Source organism: Alligator sinensis, unplaced genomic scaffold, assembly GCF_000455745.1.
Source record: "Alligator sinensis unplaced genomic scaffold, ASM45574v1 scaffold237_1, whole genome shotgun sequence".
Classification (NCBI taxonomy): Eukaryota; Metazoa; Chordata; order Crocodylia; family Alligatoridae; genus Alligator; species Alligator sinensis.
Genome location: NW_005841849.1, coordinates 1,588,392 through 1,608,657, shown reverse-complemented (window position 1 = coordinate 1,608,657; position 20,266 = coordinate 1,588,392). Strand labels below are relative to the sequence as shown.

At 43.9% G+C, this 20,266-nt stretch overlaps 2 protein-coding genes across 5 annotated transcripts in view; one reads left to right on the top strand and one right to left on the bottom strand.

The window, feature by feature from the left end:
• Window positions 1-20,266, top strand: part of LIMS2 (LIM zinc finger domain containing 2) — a 41,135-nt gene that overhangs the window by 13,354 nt on the left and 7,515 nt on the right. Inside the window, exons 1-8 of one of the 4 annotated variants that reach the window (XM_025209523.1) lie at window positions 1,232-1,266; window positions 3,207-3,453; window positions 5,463-5,644; window positions 6,074-6,233; window positions 6,847-6,913; window positions 7,234-7,354; window positions 18,477-18,626; window positions 19,340-19,490. In XM_025209523.1, coding sequence (XP_025065308.1) covers window positions 6,078-6,233; window positions 6,847-6,913; window positions 7,234-7,354; window positions 18,477-18,626; window positions 19,340-19,490 — 645 coding nt within the window. In that variant the 5' untranslated portion in view covers window positions 1,232-1,266; window positions 3,207-3,453; window positions 5,463-5,644; window positions 6,074-6,077. Of the gene's footprint in view, window positions 1-1,196; window positions 1,267-3,206; window positions 3,454-5,462; window positions 5,645-6,073; window positions 6,234-6,846; window positions 6,914-7,233; window positions 7,355-18,476; window positions 18,627-19,339; window positions 19,491-20,266 lie in introns of those variants that run through there. The other 3 variants (XM_006015996.3, XM_025209529.1, XM_025209514.1) reach the window with 3 other exon arrangements.
• On the bottom strand, window positions 8,410-17,953 carry GPR17 (G protein-coupled receptor 17). The gene is made up of 2 exons (XM_025209542.1): window positions 15,804-17,953; window positions 8,410-10,956 (listed from the first exon to the last, which is right to left on the bottom strand). Exon 2 carries the CDS (start codon window positions 10,920-10,922, stop codon window positions 9,906-9,908), a length of 1,017 nt encoding a protein of 338 aa, XP_025065327.1. The 5' UTR covers window positions 10,923-10,956; window positions 15,804-17,953; the 3' UTR covers window positions 8,410-9,905.

The window sequence follows — 20,266 nt, the reverse complement described above, 5'->3', positions numbered from 1 at the left end:
CCTTTTATACGGCTAGCGAGCCAATTGCTAGCCACCACGTAGGAATAATTTAGAATCAGCCAATAATAGGGTACGAATTTGCATATGGGTGGTGGGAACTCCTTTGCACCGGGGTTTTCTCTCTGCAGCTGAGAATTGCACCGTGCAAAGAAAGCTCCATGTGGCGGGAAATAATTCTGCAGTGCCGAAGCGCGCACACAATCATTGGGTCATGACACCAGCCACAGCCCCCCAGTATGTGAGGCAGGGAGCGTGTGGGCATAGATGACGACATAGGTGATGCATTGGGATGATGCATCGACCCCCCAGATTTCTGCACCCACAGTGGAGCATGGGACTGCAGCCTGGCTGGACTGGCTCTGGGCAGGAGCCACCTCTGTGGCCCAGTGGACAGGACCCAGCATGGAAGAGAGTGCTGTGACGCGATGGCCACCAAGGTGAGGCACCCCCTGCCCATCTTGCAGAAGCGGGGGGACACAACTCCATGCCACTACTGCTGCTGGGAGCCCCGCGCCAGCTGCACTGTCATGGCTGCCAAGGTTAGGCACTGTGGCGGCATTGACATGGAGCTGTACCACCCCTGCTGCTGCTGGGCAGGCAGGGGGTGCCACACCTTGGTGTTTGCTTGGGTCCCAACCTCTGGGCAGTGGAGGCAGCTCCTGCTTGGTGCTGGTCCCACCAGGCTGCAGCCCCGTGCCCCACTGTGGGTGCAGAAATCTGGGAGGGCACATGCCCCCCATTTTCCTCCCCGCATTGCCTATGCCCCCTCCACTCCCCCATTTGTCGCCTATGCCTCCCCCTCCCCTTCATAGACTTACCAGCAGGGAGTTGCGGGATCTGCTGTCCTCCACGCTGCCTGGCTGCATTGCTGGCCGCGTGCATGTGCACATGAATGTGGCTCCCTGCTTCTGATCACCCCCCTCCCACTCCCCCCAGCCCCAAGCAGCCCCTTGCAGGCTGGAACTCTGCCAGCCTGCAAGGGGAAGCATGCAGTTTCTTGGGTTTTTCTCCTTTAAAGGGAAAATCTGCATTTTTTCCATGAAAATGGAAAACCTGGATCCCTGGTCATAACCAATTGGTGAAGGGCAGATGAAATGTAAAGATCAGTTCCTAGACCTGAAGTCCTTCACATATGGAGCTGACCAAAGATTTTTTTTCTATAAGATGTGAAATTTAAATATACTTTATCCCCTTTTTTAAAAGTGAGAACTGCTTGGGTGATCTCTTCAGTAAATATTTATTTGGCTGGATGTAAAACGACAAATGGTTAGTGTCTTTTTATTTTCCTTTATCATGTCCTCCTCCTAATCCTCAGTTTGCATGAAGATTTTCCCTCTCTCTGAATTCTAATTCACCCCTTTTCCATGTGTGTGCATGGCAGCCATGCAAGGCATTATCAGGAGACTCCTGGACTGGGCAAATTATGCATATTTTATGCATTTTGGTGCGTGTGACATCTGTTGTTTTTGTACCCAGACACTTAGTTAATTCTTTCTAATTTATGAGTTTGTTTTATTTAATCTTCCAGTCATCAATTACTGATTCACTTGTTGTTTCTTGGGTGAATGTGGCTATTTTGCAGTCCTCTTACTTAAAATATACAAGGAAATCTTGTTCATAGGGGCCAGTTTTTTTTTTAAACCTAAATACTTTTTCAGTTGCATGTTTTCCCTACCTAATCGCAGAAGGGTTAGGACAGGATTACTTCATGTAACCATTAATGGCTTTTGAATATGCACAATGTCCTAACATTCCTGTTGCCACGTTGGAACATCTGGAATAAGCTTTCCATGTTTAGGACTTGGATTATGTCAGCAGCTGATCTCTTGCAGTCACCATCATGGATGTTTGTGTGCCTGCTCCAAGCATAATAATAAGCTGTAACTTTTGACATTTTCTTGTTTCTGCATGGGTGAACTGGCTTGAATGTCGCTGGCAGTTGTAAATTAACCTCTGAGCTGTGTTTCAGACTGATAGAGAGGGTTGGGTCTGTAATGTTGCCACATGGTAGTATAGACCATATGATTCTGTGAGAGTTTCAAGTTCCCCCTACACTGCTTGAGAGCTGAAGGGTTAGCATTCCTTTTACTGAGAGCTGCCCCTGTTTCTGCTTTCGTAAATAAGGTGCCTTGCACTCGCAGTCCTACTTTCATGAATGAAGGCCTTAACTATTTGATCCTAAATCATTGTTGTGCAGACACTTGACTCTTTCTAAGGCCTCTTATGGAATACCCTTAACTTCCGCTCCTATCTACCAAAAAAAAAGCAGCAGTAGGCTTTGCTTGCTTAGCGTTAGGATGAGAAACCTGTTATTACAAGTGGCTCTCGAGCAGTCACAGAAGCTGTATTTCATTCCCTCCCCTTCTCCTCTAGATTTCTTCCACAAAACAGGAGCAGAAGGCATTATATTTAGATCAGATAGTCAGTCTTCTTGTTTTTCCCTCCCTTCTTGTTGGTATGTGGTTTGTGGAGCTTTGGTAACTGTGTCCATGCTATCTAGTTGAAGGCTCAGCTGTATGTGGACACAGGGTTCTTCTGCAGATTGATTTCAAAGAGTGTTTGCTGCTGGGATGATTTTACCAAATCCTGTGCGAGTGTTCTGGTCCATAATTACCTTATGGAAAATTGTGATTGGTAACTAACTGGACTGGATCCCAGGAATGGCCCCCTGGCTTTGATGTACACGCAAATGTTTTGTGTTGACCAGCTCCTGTGCTACCCCAGAGCCTAGGGAAATGTCTGAAGTTTCTGTCAGCCATGATCTTTGCTTCACAAAGCTGCAGGATTTCCTGTTTATCATTCTGGTGACATTCTTAGTTTAAAGGGCCCTTCATACTGCAGGGAGGGACATGGCAGCAGAGCAGTTAGTGCCTTGCTACAGCTCCAGTGGCACAAGTTCAAGCCTGCTATGGACTCGTGCCAAAGGCTGCCCCCAGTTGATTCAGCTATAAATGGGTACTGGTCATTCAGGCAGAGGGAATGAAAGGTGGCTGGGTCTGATCCTGGTTGCATCACTCCCTGGTATACCATTGCCTAAGAAACTGGTATGCTTTGATCATACTAGCCCAGTGGGCTTTCAGGTTCCAATGGGCCTACTGTCACACTGCAGGGAGAAAACAATGCATCTGGCTTATTACTAAAGCTAAATTATTACTGTTGATTCCAACCACTGCATTTGGTTGTCCTTTGTCTTGCCCTTTGTTTAGCTATCTACACCTGTACACACAGGATATAAAGGAGGGAAGCGCAACCCCTGGCCCACAGACCTGTGTGGAGCTCTGCAAGCCACTGGTATTGTATCATCTGGCTTGCGGGGCTCGCCACAGGTCTGCAGACTATGGCCCTGCATGCTAGATCGGGTGCACAGGGCAGTGCAGGGCCCAATACCAGCCCAAGGACCAGCCTGCACCATTCTTCTGGTCGGCAGAGCCAAAAGGTTGAGTGCCACTGAGGGTAAGTGTTTTCAGTAACGTGATGGGGATTTTTTGGTAGTGTTTTTCATCTACTTTGTAGGGATGGAAATGTCTGTATAAGGTGCAGGGTGTTGGTTGCAGTCTGCAGTATGTGTTCCTCTGAGCACCTAGACCAGTGGTTCCCAAACTGTCGGTTGTGACCCCAAATGGGGTTGCAACATCAGTGGTTGGGATCATGGGGGTGAAGGGCTGTGGGCTGGGACTGAGGAGTCATGCTGTGGAAATGGGGCCAAAAATGGGGTCACGCTGAGGAAAGGTTTGGGAAGCACTGACCTAGACTGATCAGAGAATAAGAAGCTTGCTACTGGGATATGCTAATTAGTTGCTTAATTACTTAAACAGTCATGGAAAGCAAAATGACACAGTAGAATAATATAAACAAAAGTAATCTATCTGTTTAGTGTGACTTCCTGCCTTTGAGGAAAAACAGGACTGCCATGAGTATGACCTTCACTTTAAGCTATGTACCAAGTATATGGTGAACTAACATTACAAAGTGGGGAAGAAAAGGAGGTAGAAGCTTACTATACCCTGGGGAATTATGCGCTCACGCAATTTTGCACATAAAAGGCATGGCCATGCATAATTGCATAATTTTGCATAATTTAACCGTGGCAGGCTCTGTGCCTCCACCTCCATGATGTGGAGGCACAGAGCCATGCAACTGGACAGCTGGGTAAGTGATGAGGGGAACTCGTGTCTGCAGGACAGAGGGGTGGGCATGGGGTTTGTGGGTGGGCATGTGGGTGTGTGGGGTTTGTGTCTGGGTATGGGCTGTGTGCCATTGAGCTGGGCTGACCGGCTATGTGTCTCCACATGGGGCTTCCAGCACTCTAGTGGGAAGCTGCATGCAGAGGCACAGGGTCTGCCCAGCCTGATGGTGTGCGACTGTGTCTCTGTGTGCGGCTTCCTGCTGGAGTGCTGGGAGCTCCATGGGGAGGGCCAGCCTGGTCTGATGGTGTGTGGGCACATGGAGCCATGGAGTTGCACGCCATCATGTCAGGCAGGCTCCTGCCTGCTTCCACATGTAGCTTCCTGCTGGAGTGCTGGAAGCCCCGCATAGAGGCATGCAGCCCACCCAGCCCGATGGCACGTGGCTCCTGCCTGCTGTACTGCAAGCCCCACATGCTGGCAGGGAGCCAGCCCAGTCTAGTACAAAGGCACACACCAGCAGGCCAAGCTAATTCCGTGCCACCATGTGCAGGTCCTGGGGACCGCTGGGGACTTTGCCTGCTGCTGCTGAGCCGCTGGCAGTGGGGGCTGTGTGCCATGGGGGGGAAATGTGTGGTGGGGGGCCCACACCCACCTACAACTCCTCTCCACCTCTTCACAACCCCCTCCACAAACCCCACACCCATCCACAAATCCCACACACCCTCCCCACACCCCTTCACACCCTCCCACCTGCCCACAAACCCCACACCCATCCCCAAACTCCATGCACACACCCCCACCCCTTCCCACATCCCCCCCCCCAGACATCCACCCCCCAACCATACAAAGTACCTGCATATATTTCTAAAGGTTCAAGTAGCGTTATATTTAGTTTAATTTGTAGAAAAAAACAAAGTAATTAATTTTGCAAAATTTTGAATTTTTCTGTTCATAATTTTGAATTTTTCTACACATAATTCCCTGGGGTGTAGTTGCTCATAGTGAACAAGTATTGATTTAAGCAGTGTATACCAACTGATTCCTCACACATTTTATGCATGCATCTTGTACCCCAGGGAAACTATTGCATAAATGTTTGAGATTCTTAAAAATATTGAGATTATCTTTAAATCCATCCAGCTGTAAAAGTACTTGCAGTCCAGCAACACAAAGCTAAGGGGGAGCCTTAAAACAATTTAGGAATGGCATGAAATAACTTGCCTGTACATAAAATGTCACAATATTAAAGCATGATACTTAGGGGCATTCTGGAATTTAAGACAGAGCTGCTCCCATTAAGAAACTGGAACTCTTCCCCTCCTGTTTCATTATTAGTTCCCTTTCCCAGCCCTTCAGAGGCATGAGGACTAACAGAATTCTAAAGCTGTGACATTTTAATACATGAAGAACCTGGACTGAATCCATTCCTGCCATTTCACTGGCAAATTTGTCTTATTTTGAAAGAGGGTGAAGCAGTTCACATTTGAGGAAACGAAAAGCAAACCATTTTTTGCAAGGTGTGTCTTAGTTTTTCTTTTCCTCGTTACTTTACACAGTGTGTCTGTAGTGTCTGACTGGTGTAACTTGTTAGGACATGGATTGGTGTGCAAAGGGAAAGTGAAACCATCAGAAGTGCCCAATAAATGAAGACTTCACATGCGTCTGCAAATTATTATATGGTTCTCACCTGTTCTCAGGTGAGAGCTATATAACATGTAGGTCATGTACATATACATTAATGTGAATATATATATAATACTGAATAATCTTCCTTTTTTAAAATTATTTTCTTTTTCTTTTTAAGTAAAACAAAACTAAGGAGAAAATTCCTGGTGTTAACAAGTGTGGCGTATCCGTGTTCATATGACTGTGTGTGGCGTATCCGTGTTCATATGACTGTGTGTGCTATTGCTTGTGTTCTGATTCTTACCTTTATTCCCCCCCAGTAATATGTCAGATGCCCTTGCAAATGCAGTGTGTGATCGCTGCCAGGCTCGCTTCGATCCTGCAGAGAGGATTGTGAACAGCAATGGAGAGCTTTATCATGAGAACTGCTTTGTCTGTGCTCAGTGTTTTCGACAGTTCCCAGATGGACTCTTCTATGAGGTGAGGTTGTTGCATCTGGGAAGCTGCAGACAGTTATCAGACTTGTTCCTTAAATCTGATGCTTAGTGAGCATCCTTCTCTCTTATTGGCACTGTGGGAATCGAATTCAGCACACTGCAGATTCAAGCACTTTAGTGCTTCTCTGCCTTTCCCTAGCCAGTGCATAAAGATCTTTCAGGGCTAGTTCAGACATCGCTGTTAAAGGTGAATGGGCAGTGACCATTAGGTCCCAAAGGTACATCTTTCTGGGGGATGATTGTGGTAGAGCTTCATTTTTAAATGATGTTAACATAAAATAAAAGCATAGAAAAAGCCAATCATGGAAAAGTGGGGTTGTATGTGATGGTCTTTTCCCCTTCCCCTACATCTTTTGCCTAACCTAAAAATACCCTTGCTGATTTAACTCCACTTCCCATGAAAAGTCAGTATGGGACTGAGTGCAAATATGGAAAGTTTCATTACCCAAGGATTTCTTTTCAAGGAAATAATAAACAACTGAGAGAGGGAGTTATGGACCTTTACAAACATGCAAACACTAATAATACCATTTTAATTTTTCTTGTGGATAGTTTGTAATTTACCCAGGGCTTTGTCTCCTTTGTTTTGTTTACAGTTTGAAGGTCGGAAGTATTGTGAACATGATTTCCAGATGCTGTTTGCACCTTGCTGCGGGGAATGTGGTAAGATATCCACATGCAAATCTGTCCAGCCTCTCTTTCCTTTGGTGGATGTCATGGGGAAGAAATTATTCCTTCATGGTAATAAAAATTCTAACTTAAGGGTCACTTTGAAGAGGGGGATCTCTGAACAGAAACCGAAGTTGAGCAGTGAGCAACAAGAAAGTCATGTTTTTGATATTGGACACCTGGGATGGAATGACGTTTTTGGAGTCAGTGTATACAAGGCCTTGGAACATTAAAAGGGAACAGCAATGGGGAGGGGAAGGATTCTTGCTGAAAAGTTTTTACTTTCATCTAAGGGTTGTATTTTCCTTTCCAAGGTGAGTTCATTATCGGACGAGTGATCAAGGCAATGAACAATAACTGGCACCCAGACTGCTTCCGTTGTGAGCTCTGTGATGTGGCACTTGCTGACCTGGGCTTTGTGAAGAATGCTGGCAGGTAAGGGAGAGCAGGAGCTGTTGGGGTCCTGACAGTTGACTGTGAATGCAAGAGCAGAAGTACTTTTAGGGAAATAAAGGTATAAAATGAACTCTGAGCCAGACATTGGTTAAAAAGTGAGAAAATGGAAAGAAAAGGTTAAGGTTTTCCTCATCTAGGAAATGCAAGGAGAGACAGAAGACAGAAACCAATAGATTGTGGATAGAGTCAGGAAGAGGCAGGAGATGGATGGGCAAAGCAAAGGATTCTATGCAGAAGATAGCAGGTGAAGGATAAAAGGGAGCTGGCCTACTGCAGCCACGGCCAGGACTCCTGAGCACTTAGCAAAATACTAAGAGGGAATCTGTGTTCACATAAAGACTGTGTCCTCACTGGCTCTTTAAAATTATTCATTTTACAGATGTGAAATATGTACAAACAAACTTCCCAGAAAATTTTGTTTAAAAATTGACAAGATAAATATAAACAAGGCAGGAAACATGCACAAAAGCACATCATGGTAAGAACAGAGCTAGGCACTTGTAGCTTACTATGCTGCAGAATTCTAATCTAGCTTCAGGATTCATATGTCTGTCCAGCAGGATCTGGGAGAGTCACTGAAGGGAAACGGTCATGCCTAAGAGGCAACCGAAATAGGAAATGAAAGGAGAAGGTTGCAGCTGTGCCTTGTCCAGCAAGGAGACCTCTGTAATTCCTTCTCTGTAAAGTAGTCCTCCACAAATCCAACATCCTGCCTTCCGGAAGTAAAGTCCTTGGATTTTCTTTTCAGCTCCCTGGTTTATTCCTCTGTCCAGTCTGCATAGTATCCATGAGCAGTTCAGGGTATCTCAGTGGTAGCAGATGACAGAACAAGGAGCAACAGTCTCAAGTTGCAGCAAGGGAAGTTTAGGTTAGATATTAGGAAGAATTTTGTCACTAGAAGGGTAGTCAAACACTAGAACAGGTTACCCAGGGAAGTGGAAGCTCCATTCTTGGAGGTCTTCAAAACCCAGGTAGACAAAACTGTGGCTGGGATGATCTAGCTGGGAATGGTTCTGCTTTGAGCAGGGGGTTAGACTAGATGTCCTCCTGAGGTCCCTTCCAATCCTAACTTTCTATGATTCTATCTTCTGAGGAAGCAGTCAGGATTCCAGCAACTATCAACTACAATACAAAGCTGTTTGACTTCATAATTTAGGATCCAAACTCTGCAAGACGCATGGAGTTTCTCCTAATGACATGAAAAGTATGTGTAAATACGATTGGACTGTTGTATGGCTTAATGTAGTTCCCATCTTTCCAGGGAAACATGATTGGCATAATACAATTCCTTATGGGTTCTTCTGTTCTGTCAGCTTGTGCTTCATTATCTCCCCTTCCTTCCCTGCTTTCTTCCTGGGTTCATTCCACTGGGAGTAGTTTATTGTAGGGAGGGTAGTGAAGCTAACATAGGTTAGCAATCATCTGTAGCAGACAAAATGTTTGAACAGCCAAAATATATGAAGCAGAATGTAAATAATTATAAAATACCTTTAAAAATCTTTGAGCGTCCTCCAAGGTGGGCTGGGTTACACTTCTTCAGCACACCTGCCTATTTTCTTCTTGGTTAACTTTTTTGCAGAAATTCAGAGTTTCAGGTTCAGCATTTACTAAAAGGAAATAAAGCTTCCCTTGATTTGCAGTTTTCCTGATCCACATCTCATGATTCCCTCTGTGTTGGTATCTTTATCGTACTGTGATCATTTCAGGCAACAATAATTCATAGAAGACTGTATAACAAAACTAGTTTAGAAAATGCTGCCAAACCTGTAGGTGCACACAGCTAATGGGACCATGGCCCACCATTCTAAGGACAAGTAGAAATAATACTGTGATTTTTCTTTTACTGTATATGGCCCAATGCTCTGCACAGATGAGGCTTTTTTATCTTAGACCTCTTTAGTTTGGAAACTGTGGCTGTCCCCCCTTAATTCTGGCCCCTGGCTGTCCCATCAAAGGTTTTTCCTTCTTCCTGTTTTACAGGAATCCCTTATCCACTCTATTCCAAACTCTCTGTGAATTCTACACAGTAGATCTAGACATGCTTTACCCTCTGCCACCTCAAAACAACCTCCACAGTGAAAATAACATTGGATTTCAGGGAAGGGTTTCTAGGTTGTGCAGGGAAAAGATCAGAAGCTATATCTTAGGGCTGTGATGCTAATTGGCTTATTTCTTGGTGTGGTCTGTGTTTGCTTGAATCCAGCTGGAGTGTGTTGTCTTTTAGATGAAGAAATTGGGATTTGACTAATTTCTTGCTTCCTGCTCCTACCATGAAGTAGTCAAACATCAGTTGGTTTCATGTCTTATGATTTACTGAGAATGCAACACATCTTTTCTAGGAAATTAGCCTTTGCTCCTTTTAGCTGCATTCAGATGAATGAACTGATTCTCAAACTTTGAGGAGGAGGAGACTGGCCCTAGGTATAGCATCATTTGTCTTTGTTGGCTTTCACACTAAAAAATCTCTTAGCTGGGTTGGGTAGAAAAAGGGTTCTTGGATCTGAAAGTGAAAGCAAATGTATTCACTTGCTCACAGTTCAGACTTAGCACTTAGTGAGCTCTCATTTGTCTTTCCTTCATAAGTCTGAGGCAACATTACAGCCTTTTTGCCACAGAACAAGCTGCATAAGGCTTCACGGAACTTCTCAGCTACAAAAAAATACATGACTGGGTCAAGGGCGCCATTCAGGCTAGTGAGGCAAGAAGTGATGCGGTTATTTAGAGCCAGGATTCGCTGAGTTTCACAGGAAGTCTTGGTGCCATCATAATGGAGAATATAAATGTAGCGATTGACATGATAGGGTACAAAGCAGACCAGGAAGATCATTAGAACCATGATGATCATCTTGATGGCTTTTTCCTTCAGGTGCTTCTCAACTCTGTTGCCACTTTTTAGGCTGCGGATGATTAATAAGTAGCAAGTCACTGTAGTAACAAATGGAAAGGTGAATGCCACTGCCAAGGATATAAGAGCGTGGCGTGATGCCTTTTCTCTGTAAAGTTGCAGGCAGACAGTTGTATTAGTCATCTGGACTGTCTGCACACTGATCAACAGAGGTGCCATTGCAACAGCAACTATAGCCCATAGAAAGGCACATGCTAAATGAGCATAGAGTGACCTGCGGAGTTTAATGGACTTCACAGGATGCACAATGGCTAGGAAGCGGTCAACGCTGATGCACATGAGAAAGTAGATGCTGGCATACATGTTGAGATAAAAGAGGAAACCAGTAAGTCTGCATGGGATCTCACCAAATGGCCAGTGATTGCCAGAAAAATGGTATACCACCCGGGTGGGAAGTATCAGCACAAAAGACAAGTCAGCAACAGCAAGATGCATCAGGAAGATGTTGGCTGGAGTACCTGACTTCTGGTCCCGGATGAAGAGCCAGAGAGCCAGAGCATTGCCAGCAAGAGCCAGGATGAAATCCAGGAGATAAAAAGTTGCAAAAAGGATGTTCTCCACGTGGGTCTCTTTGCCACATTGCTCCGAAGCTTCCAGGGAAGAATTGAGTAGCAGGCTTGAGGTCTCTGCTGGGCTATCCATCCCTCACCACGTCTCTGGAAAGAAATATGAGAACCTGAAAGAAACAAGAAAATATATTTTAACAAAGATACCCTGGACATAGAGAGACAGCTTGAAAATAAATACCAGTCATCATCTTCTTGATATTAGCACTTTAAAAGGAAAGTGTCAAGTACTCATAAACTTAGTCTTACCTTAATTATAAACCCTTCCTTCACAGTTGGTTTTTCCAAGCCTTCACTTTCAGTTGAAGAAATTACTGACTACATTTAATCTCTAAGCTATATGGAGACCTAGTAAGTGATAAAATAACTAAATGTACATGCCTCGAGTTAATGGGGGAAATAGAGGCAGGCACTACATTGGCAGTTAGGAAGGGGTTGTTGTTTTTGTTTGTTTTTGTTGTTTTTTAAGTGTGACACCAAAACATTGCACTAAAATTAGAGCTCCTAATCCAGCATTTTCACTAGAAACAGATATCTGTTATAAGGAAGCTCAATTTAGGGCACATAGGTTATTTCTGCGTGGCATGATGGGGGAGTCTTCGGAGTCCATGACAAGCAGAAATTTTTCCAAGGGCAGAGTTCCCAGAAATGGTTGATAGGGCTTAATTTATCAAAATTCCAGAGTTGTTCTACAGTCTTCGTACTTGTGTTGGCATCTGGAAGAGAAAGAAGCTTGTGATCCATTTGTTCTGGGCAGTCAAGTAGGGTCCTCAGTTTGAGATAGTTTAAAGGGACCCAATTTTCTAATGCCCTGGGAACCTGACCTCTGAGATGTCTCTGAGTTGTGCTTCTCAAATCACTCTTTGATTTTGAAAATCTGGATTACGATACTTCAGGGGCTGCATCCAGCAAGGAACAGAGTGAATGTGAGCAAAAGTCCATCAGATCCCTGCTGACACAGCAAGGGGAGGTTCACAGGAGATTAAACAGGTACAGAGGTACAGGCCTGTGTGCAGACAGCTGTAGACTTTGGTGTTTCTCAGATATCCATGTGTCCTAACTACCTGCATGTTCTACAAAGGGTAAACCCCACCTGCATGAATGACTGATGTACTAGAAACTGAGGAAAAAGTTTTCAAAATTGTTTTTCTTCCCACCAGGACCTTGGATCATTGTGTCATTCCCTGCAGGATTTGCAGTGGATTTATGCATAACTTGCTTATTCCCACTTTGTTGATCTCTCTCTACATTCTTTCATGAATGTGACTAAGGTCCTGTACAGCAGAATGGTATTCTGAGTTCACAGTACAGTAAGGAGTATCTGAGTTAATATTGTACTGTTCAACCACTACTGCAGAATACTGCAGTTTTTTCCAAGAAGCAGTAAAGGAAGCTGATGTAGGAAGAGAGGGTGCTGCCATAGATGGAGGAAAAATTAGGCAGGGAGGCATAGCCCACAGGGAAAACACCAGTATGCTGGCATTCATTGTGGAAGCCAGAGACAGCAGCAAGTGTAATTGGGTTTCAGAAGTATCTGAAAAAGATTGTCTATTGTGTAAGTCTCTTTGACTTGTGCCATCATCTGTGTCAGTTTGATGTTAGAAGTCTGGCAATTCCTGAAGTATTTGCCCTGTTTCTTTTCTTGTGCTGATAGTGAAGACCTCAATACATGCTTCCTCCTGTATGACTAGCCTGCTCCCCCTTATGGTTGGGATGCTTAAGAAATCCTTGTTAAGGTAGTTGTACAAGAGTCACACCCCTGTCAAAAGCCTTGCTGCCTCCTGAAGTAGTATGGCAGCAGGCAAGTGACTTGAAGTAAAGGCAATGCTTCCTGCCTCCCCATGAGCTCAGGTTCTCTCAGAAAAGCTGAAAGAGTTGTATACTGAGAAGCAGAAATTGCTTAGGAAGAACAGTCCAGAAACAGAATATTGAAACAACATTGCAAGAAAATTTCCTTGTTTTTGATGCTTTTGCTTTTAGGGCAGGAGATAATTTATGTTAGCTAGAGAGAAGTACTCTGAACCACACTCCTCCAGTCAGCTTACTTCAGACAGAAAAGATAAAGGTTGATACAAAGGAGAATGGGTGGAAACAGGACCCTGAAATGCTTTCATGTGACCACAGTGGGTCCCTCTCACTCCATATGCAGCTTGACTTCAGAGCATTTTGCTGGGACGAGACGGATTCAAGGTTCAGGAGTACAGGAACCTATTGTGCAACTGATCTAAAGGGTGCTTGTTTCTGCCTGTCCTGAAATGCTGCATGGTTTTATTTTTTTTAAGACAGATAATATGTATGTAAGAGGAGCCTGCATCAGATCCTGAGCAGAACGCTGCTTCATGGGCCACATTTGTCAGATGTCAGCACACTGTCAAAATGGACATGCAGCTTCACTCTTACATTGCCCACATCGCTTATAAAGTGGAAGCTCACTCTTGGGTACTTTTTTGCATGTGGGTTGCCAAGGTGTGTATTTTCAAAGACTGACTTGGCAGACTCTGCACATGCTTGCTGGTGCTCCTGTTTGTCCCTTTGAAACTGTAAACCCTAGCATCTTTGTGAAACACCTGTATGGTCTGGCCTGTGAGAGAAGCTAGTATTACCTGCTTAAACTTTTTATTCTTTCTGAAAGGAATTTGATTGGATATAGTTTTCCTATGATACGCCAGAGAAGTGGGAAATCTTACCTATTAAATAGGTATTTCAACAAAGTTGGGATGTTCCTTGTAATACCCTCTTCATGAGTCTACACACACTCTCTTTTACCGTTTCACTTAGTTAGATAGTCCTGCCTCAAACATCTGCAGAAGGGTGATAATTCATAGCAACAGTTAGACAAGCCAATGGCTTAGTTTATTACCAGTTATAACTTTCTTCTAAAAATGGTAAACAATGGACAAATGTCCAGAAGGTTAATGTTGGGTCATCTTACAGCCAGATAAGGCTATCCCTTTACTCCCTGCCATTGCCTTAGACCAGATCCTGGGGTGGTTCTGATGATCAGATTTGTTTGAACTGACTTCCAGGGATAGATTAAGGGTATGATCTTTGGGATTCAACCTGAGTTATCTGTCATCATTTGACATTAGAATAACAAAATCTCTAGGGATGTAATCCTGCCCCATTGAATCAGTTGCAAAACTCCCAGTGACTTTACTGGTGTGAGGATTTTACCATGAGATCCTTTGGGGGGAGGGACAGTGAATGAAAGATGTCAGGAAGTCCAGTGAATTTGTGATGAGGAAATGCTGCGAGGGCTGAAGCTGCAGGAGTTATAAAAACACTGATGGATCCAGGGCCACAAAAATTCTCTCTCAAAATTAGAGTGGTTATGGGGGAAGGCTGCTGTTATCTATTTTGTCCTGTGTGATTCTTTCTTGTCTTGTCAAACCATGCAGAAGATAAACAGGACCTTCTTTACAATACACTTTCACTTTGGCTTTAAACTAAAATTACTCTCTCAGAGTTTTGACCAATGTGGTGTTTAATATTTTTTTTAACTGCTTGTGCTCGTTGACATGAACAATAAGATGTCCTTTGCATTCGAGTAGCTGATAAAATGTCTATGTATCATTAGAGCCAGTTGTTGAACCAACTTTGAGAACTGAAGTGCTTACTCCACAAAGCTATAATTTGTAAAAAGTTTTCATGGTAAAATTTCACTGCAGCTGTAGGGATCAGATAATAACTTTATGCTTATTATCATAGGAAATATTCAGCTGTTAATTATTTTATAAAACTTACTGATTCAAAATATGTAAGCTAATTTTATTAGCCTTTTAGGGTTTTTTTTCTATCTAGTACATAATGGAATAATTCTGTCATTCCTAGTCTATTTGTTACCATAGTACACAAGAATGCTCGGAATGAATTAGAAATCACTGTTGCTTTTCCAGATGACCTATTGTCAGTGTTTTATGCTAAACTGTACAGTGTAAGAGGTCTGAATCTGTAGACAGAATAACTAAGAATCTGGCTTGCCAGCCCAGAATTTCCACTTGGATTGCGCTACTGGGGTGGTGTGAATATTTAGTGATGTATGTATTGCTTAACAGAGCACTATTCTATAGCGAGCCATTATTCCAAGCCTCCCATAGCTGAGTTGTAAGCAGAGACATAGTGACTCATTTGAAATGTGCTCACATAGCTATATTTTACATGCATTTCTTCCTCCTACCCCTCATTATACAGATGAGCTTTTGGATATAGTTATCATACTTTACCACTACAGTAGAATTACTGTTCTAGTAAGTTCTCTACCTGTTCATTAACACAAAGCTTCATGAAGACCAAGGAAAATTTGCTAGCTCATCACAAAAAGGAATCTTATTTGTCCAGCTTGCTGTTTTGCTTAATGTCCTTTGTTGTGCAATCTAAGCAGTTCCTGGGGAAATTAGGAATACATAATGAGACTTTTCATGTCCTACAGATTTTTCTGTTCTTTCCTAATCATTTCTGTAGCATAGATTCTGCTTGTAAATTTTTCCCCTTTTAAATGATCATGGGAGCATGCTTTGTCCAGCAGGAGGGTCTTGTCTTTCCCTGAATTATAAACCAACTCTGGATGAAACAAGTCTCCTGTGTCAGATCATTCTAGGCTGAATCCCTTCTGGATGATAGTGCTTCATGCCTGAGGGAAATTAATAACATCAAGAAGTGACATTCGTGATGTCTGTCTGTCTGTCTGTCTCTGTCTATGTGTAGGGTTCATGGGGATGGGGACTTAATATAGAAGTGTGGGAAGTTTATTCTAATTGGGGGAGAAAGGCTACTAAGAATTGCATTCTGATAAGTCTTTTTTTCCCCCTAAAAATGTTTTCTGTGTTTAGTCTGACCTTTACACTACATGTGTCAGCCTCTCCGTTGCTTCTTCCACCCACACTAGCTTAGCCACAACAGCTTAAAGTGTTTGGGAAAGCTGCTCTATTATTCTTTCAACTGCAGTCAATTCTCTTACCTTTTGGATGGTGCAGTCCTAGTGTGGAGGGTAAAGTCCTTTTGAAGAAAGTCTCTGGCAGCCCCTTCTGAAGCCAGCAAGCCAAGGAGAAGCTGCATAGATGGAAACAATGAGGCGAGCCAGAAGGAGCCGACAATTGCAGGCTTAGTAAAGGTTGCAGAGCAAGCCCCTCTATATAATGTCCTGCTAGCTCTGATAGTGCATTATCAGCTCGCTCATGTAACAGAGGGGAGAGGCAACAACACGCTTGCAGTGAAAGGCTGTCTTCTTTCCAACTGAGCCTTTGGAAGTGGGGAGCTGCTGCTGTTGCTGCTGCTGCTGTTATATTTATGAATAATTCAGTGTGTTTGTTCTACTTATTAAAGTCTCCATCTGAACCCCCCAGCCCTTTGCAGGGACTCTTTGGAGTTTTGTGATTATTTTAGAGGGGTGGAGAGGGGCATTGTGCAGGGAGGGAGTCTGGTATTAATAGACACAACAGGACATTTCAGAATGGAATAATTCTATAATGGTGGGAGTGGGGGTGAGAGGGGCGGCTGCTATAGCAACAGCTCTGCCATTCCAAGACTCCACTTTGCTTGCAATAGAGGAGGGTCTATGGGACAGCAGAGAGGGTTTGTGAATGGGGAGGGGTTGATAATGGTTTATCAGTGTAAAGGGCTTGAAGGCCCCTTATTCAGCTGAATGAGAGGGGTCTCTTTCAGGACACTTGCTGCAGGGTCCCAATGTCCTGCCCTGTATAATTAATCTCCATTTGACAGTGCTGAATAAAATTGATGCCTTTATCCTGGGATGAGCACAGCTGCATACTTCCTTATAATGGGGCGCTGTCTGCTTTTTCTGGGGACTGTGGCTCTGTCTGGGAGGACCAGGAGCTCCAGCCCTGGAGAGAGGCTAACGCAGAAGAGAAGACTCAAAGTGAAAGAATAATAATACTTTGCACTAATATAGGCATCTTTCTTCTGGGTACTGTAACAGTGTGATGCCTCACAACAATGCCCAAGTGATACAGTGTTGTATTCTTATCCCTGTTTTGTACATGGCAAGTTATATGGTTAGGTGTCTTGTACTTGAGGCCATATAGGAGGTCTGTGAGAGAGTGGAATAGTACCCAGGCCTGCTGACCTCTCCATCATACAACCATTCCTTTTTCACTCTTTCTTGCCATTGGCTTTTTGGAAGAAGGCTTCTCAATCATGATCACAGATTTGTATATGATTATAGTTGAGAGGAGTTAAGCAGGTATGTCTGCTTTTACTGTGGTGTGAAAATATTCACACGTCCTTCTCCAGGTAGCCTGCTGTGTGTTCAGTCTGTCAAAGTTTCATCTCAAGCAAACTGCTCTATGGCTGGAGGGACAGATGACAAGTGACCTAAATGAAAGATCATCCCACCTGAGCTTCTAAGCATAAGGCCTGAAGCTGGCTGATCCAGCTGCTTCCCATCTTTTGATTCTTCTATGTGTAAGCAAAACAACCAGCTTCTACAACAATATCTTTCATCCCTTTGTCACATACTTCAGTGACAGAAACTTCAGCTGTGTGCCTGTTTAGGGTTTCTGCTTATTATGTAGCCTGAAACATATTAAGGAACTTGTAGATTTGGAACATAGAAAAGCATATTCCTTTGCTTATCCGTCTGCTTTGGGCAGAGGAGCCATGATTCAAATGATATCTGTCTCGGCTATTGAGGACTGATGGATCTGACCAGGGTAGGGGAAGTGTAATGATGTGCCTTGAAGAGGACCATCAGAAAAAAACTCTAAGACAGAGGGCTGTATGTGTGGATATACATCAACACAAACATATCTATAGATCCCAATGCATTTTTACTGCTCCATACAAAAGCAGAATTTCATACACCGTAATTTAGGTGTCATTAGCGGTCTGCTGTAAGCCTGCTTCATATCATCAGGGCATGTTAAAAAATGGTCTAGGCTCTTCCCTGCAAGATTGATGCCCATAAAGAAGCGTAGGAGGACTAAAAAATACCTAGTTGTGTACCTGCCCCTTTCAAGACAGCAGTAGCATAACTAGAGGGAGGGTGAGTGGGGCATTTGCCCCAGGTGCTGACTCGGAAGGGGCACCAGAATGCGTCTTCGGGGATTTTTGCTGTGGCCCCAGTCTTGCATTGGGAGAGGGGTCATGCAGAATGATGCCCCCTGGGATTTTTGTCACTCCTCACCCACTGGTGTTTGTAGGGTGGGGGAAGCTAAATAGATGCCATGCTACTGGGTGCACAGTTGCCTGGCTTTTATGGCTGGTCTATGTTTGGCTTGGCAAAGACTCCCAGATGTTGGGGTGGGGGGCAGACATTCTGCTGCCCCCTGATCCAGCTGGTGTCTGGTGATTTGTCTCCTCGGCTGCAGGAGCAGGTACCATCAGAGTGCAGAGAGAGCTGGGGCTCTCTTTCATTCCCCCTGCTGCTCTCCAGTCATCAACACTGCAGCACCCTGCTATGCCTCTATAGGATAGTCGCAAGGCTGTCTGAGGGCCTGGTTAACGCTAGCATGATCAGGTGAAGCTTTAAAGCTTATGCTCTAAAATAGAAAGTTAAAATAGTAAAACTTTAGTTGCAGAAACCATAACCTAATCAGCAAGATAACAGCCCAATCCCAACTAATTGGAAGAACCAACCAACTAATGCTTCCTTTTCTTTCTGATGCTCATACAGGCACCTGTGCAGGCCATGCCATAATCGTGAGAAAGCCAAGGGTCTAGGCAAGTACATCTGTCAGAAGTGCCACCTCATAATTGATGAACAGCCTCTGATGTACAGAAATGATTCTTACCATCCAGATCACTTCAACTGCACCCACTGTGGGTATGTTCTCACCTCCTTCATGCCACCAACAAACAAGGGGAATGAAGTCTGTGCATATTAGGGTGATCTTTCTTCAGACTCCAGTGTTCAAGCTAAACTTTGTAGTCTTTTAAGTTATTACAGCAATGAGAAGTTCTGTATGGAAGATCAAAAGAGGTGGAATCAATAAGCTAGAAGAACTGGAGTTCTTCTGTTCAGTTCTAGCATTCACTTTGTTCTATGCATTGCTTAATTGGCACCACTTTCTACTGGGTATGAAAGTGGTACATTGCAAGTAGCTGGCCTCAAAGGCCCAGTCTTCACTACAAAAATAATTCTATTTAGACATAGCTATTTCTATGCTGTTCAGAATAGCTTGGTGCTTGTGGATAAAAGGTATATGTATAAGATTATGTTTCAAATGGAGTATGTAATCTCATTAAGACATGATTGTCTACATGTTTTATGTCTGTAAAGGACAGAAACCAACATCCCATCAAATGGCTTGCCAGTGACAGTATTTTACTAACAAAATTCACCACATCTGTGTTTAGAATGTAATAGTGCCAAAGCACAAATGTTTTCTTTGAGGTTCCTCCTTCTACAGCTTCAGCTTAGAGATATTTAGGTCTGAGGAGAAGCTCATATAACTATCAGGTTTAATCAGGGAACAAATGGTTGGCTGGGATCTGGGTCATTTGTGTTGTTTCAAGGATGTGCATGTGTGTTTATAGGAAGGAGCTGACTGCTGAGGCCAGGGAACTAAAAGGGGAACTCTACTGCTTGCCCTGTCATGACAAGATGGGAATCCCAATCTGTGGAGCCTGTCGCAGGCCCATTGAGGGACGTGTAGTCAATGCTTTGGGAAAGCAATGGCATGTTGAGGTGAGAGCAATCCTGGTATGAAGCCTCCTATAGAGTACATCCTGCAAGTGGACTCGTGCTACTCAGAAGGTTATCAGTAAAAAGTCCCACAATCCCTGTTTTGGCTGAATTCATGCTAATAAATGTAGGTATTGGAGTAAACTCATCTTGTGTGAGCTTTACCTGGGTACGTCACGTTTCCCAGGCTTGAATGTTGCCCTTTTTTGCCACAATAACAATTCTGTTATTTAAATTACTCCTAGAAAATTACTTTAAAATGTTTGCATTGTACTGCAGTTTCTGGGATTGCAAGATAGCATTTGCCACTGGAGTTATACATATTGCCTCTTTCCTTTTCCCGCTCTAAGTAACAAACTATTACATCTCCTTCCCACCTTCTAAAGCCTGGGAAGCATTTTTCTGCCTGATGTAGTTCCAACAGGCATAGGAACAGCAGAATTGGCCATGTAGGTGTGAACACTTTGCTTTGACAACCTAGCTGACAAAATAGGGAATCTCACCATCCTTCCACCTGTGCAAGGTTCTCTGTTGGCATGGTCTATACTGTTATGTTTCCCCTGGCTTGTTTCCAGTAGGCCTGTGCAAAGCGGCTAGCGTTTGTTTCAGATTTGGCCGATTTGGGGTACAGTGATTTGATTCAGTGATTCGAATCACTATCCCAAATCAATTCGGCCAAATCTGATTCAGAGATTCGGCTTCTGCCTGGAGGGGGGGCAATCCCACCTGCCCCCTGCTGTGTGGGGGCTCTGCCACTAGCCCACCTGATTCCCCTGCCC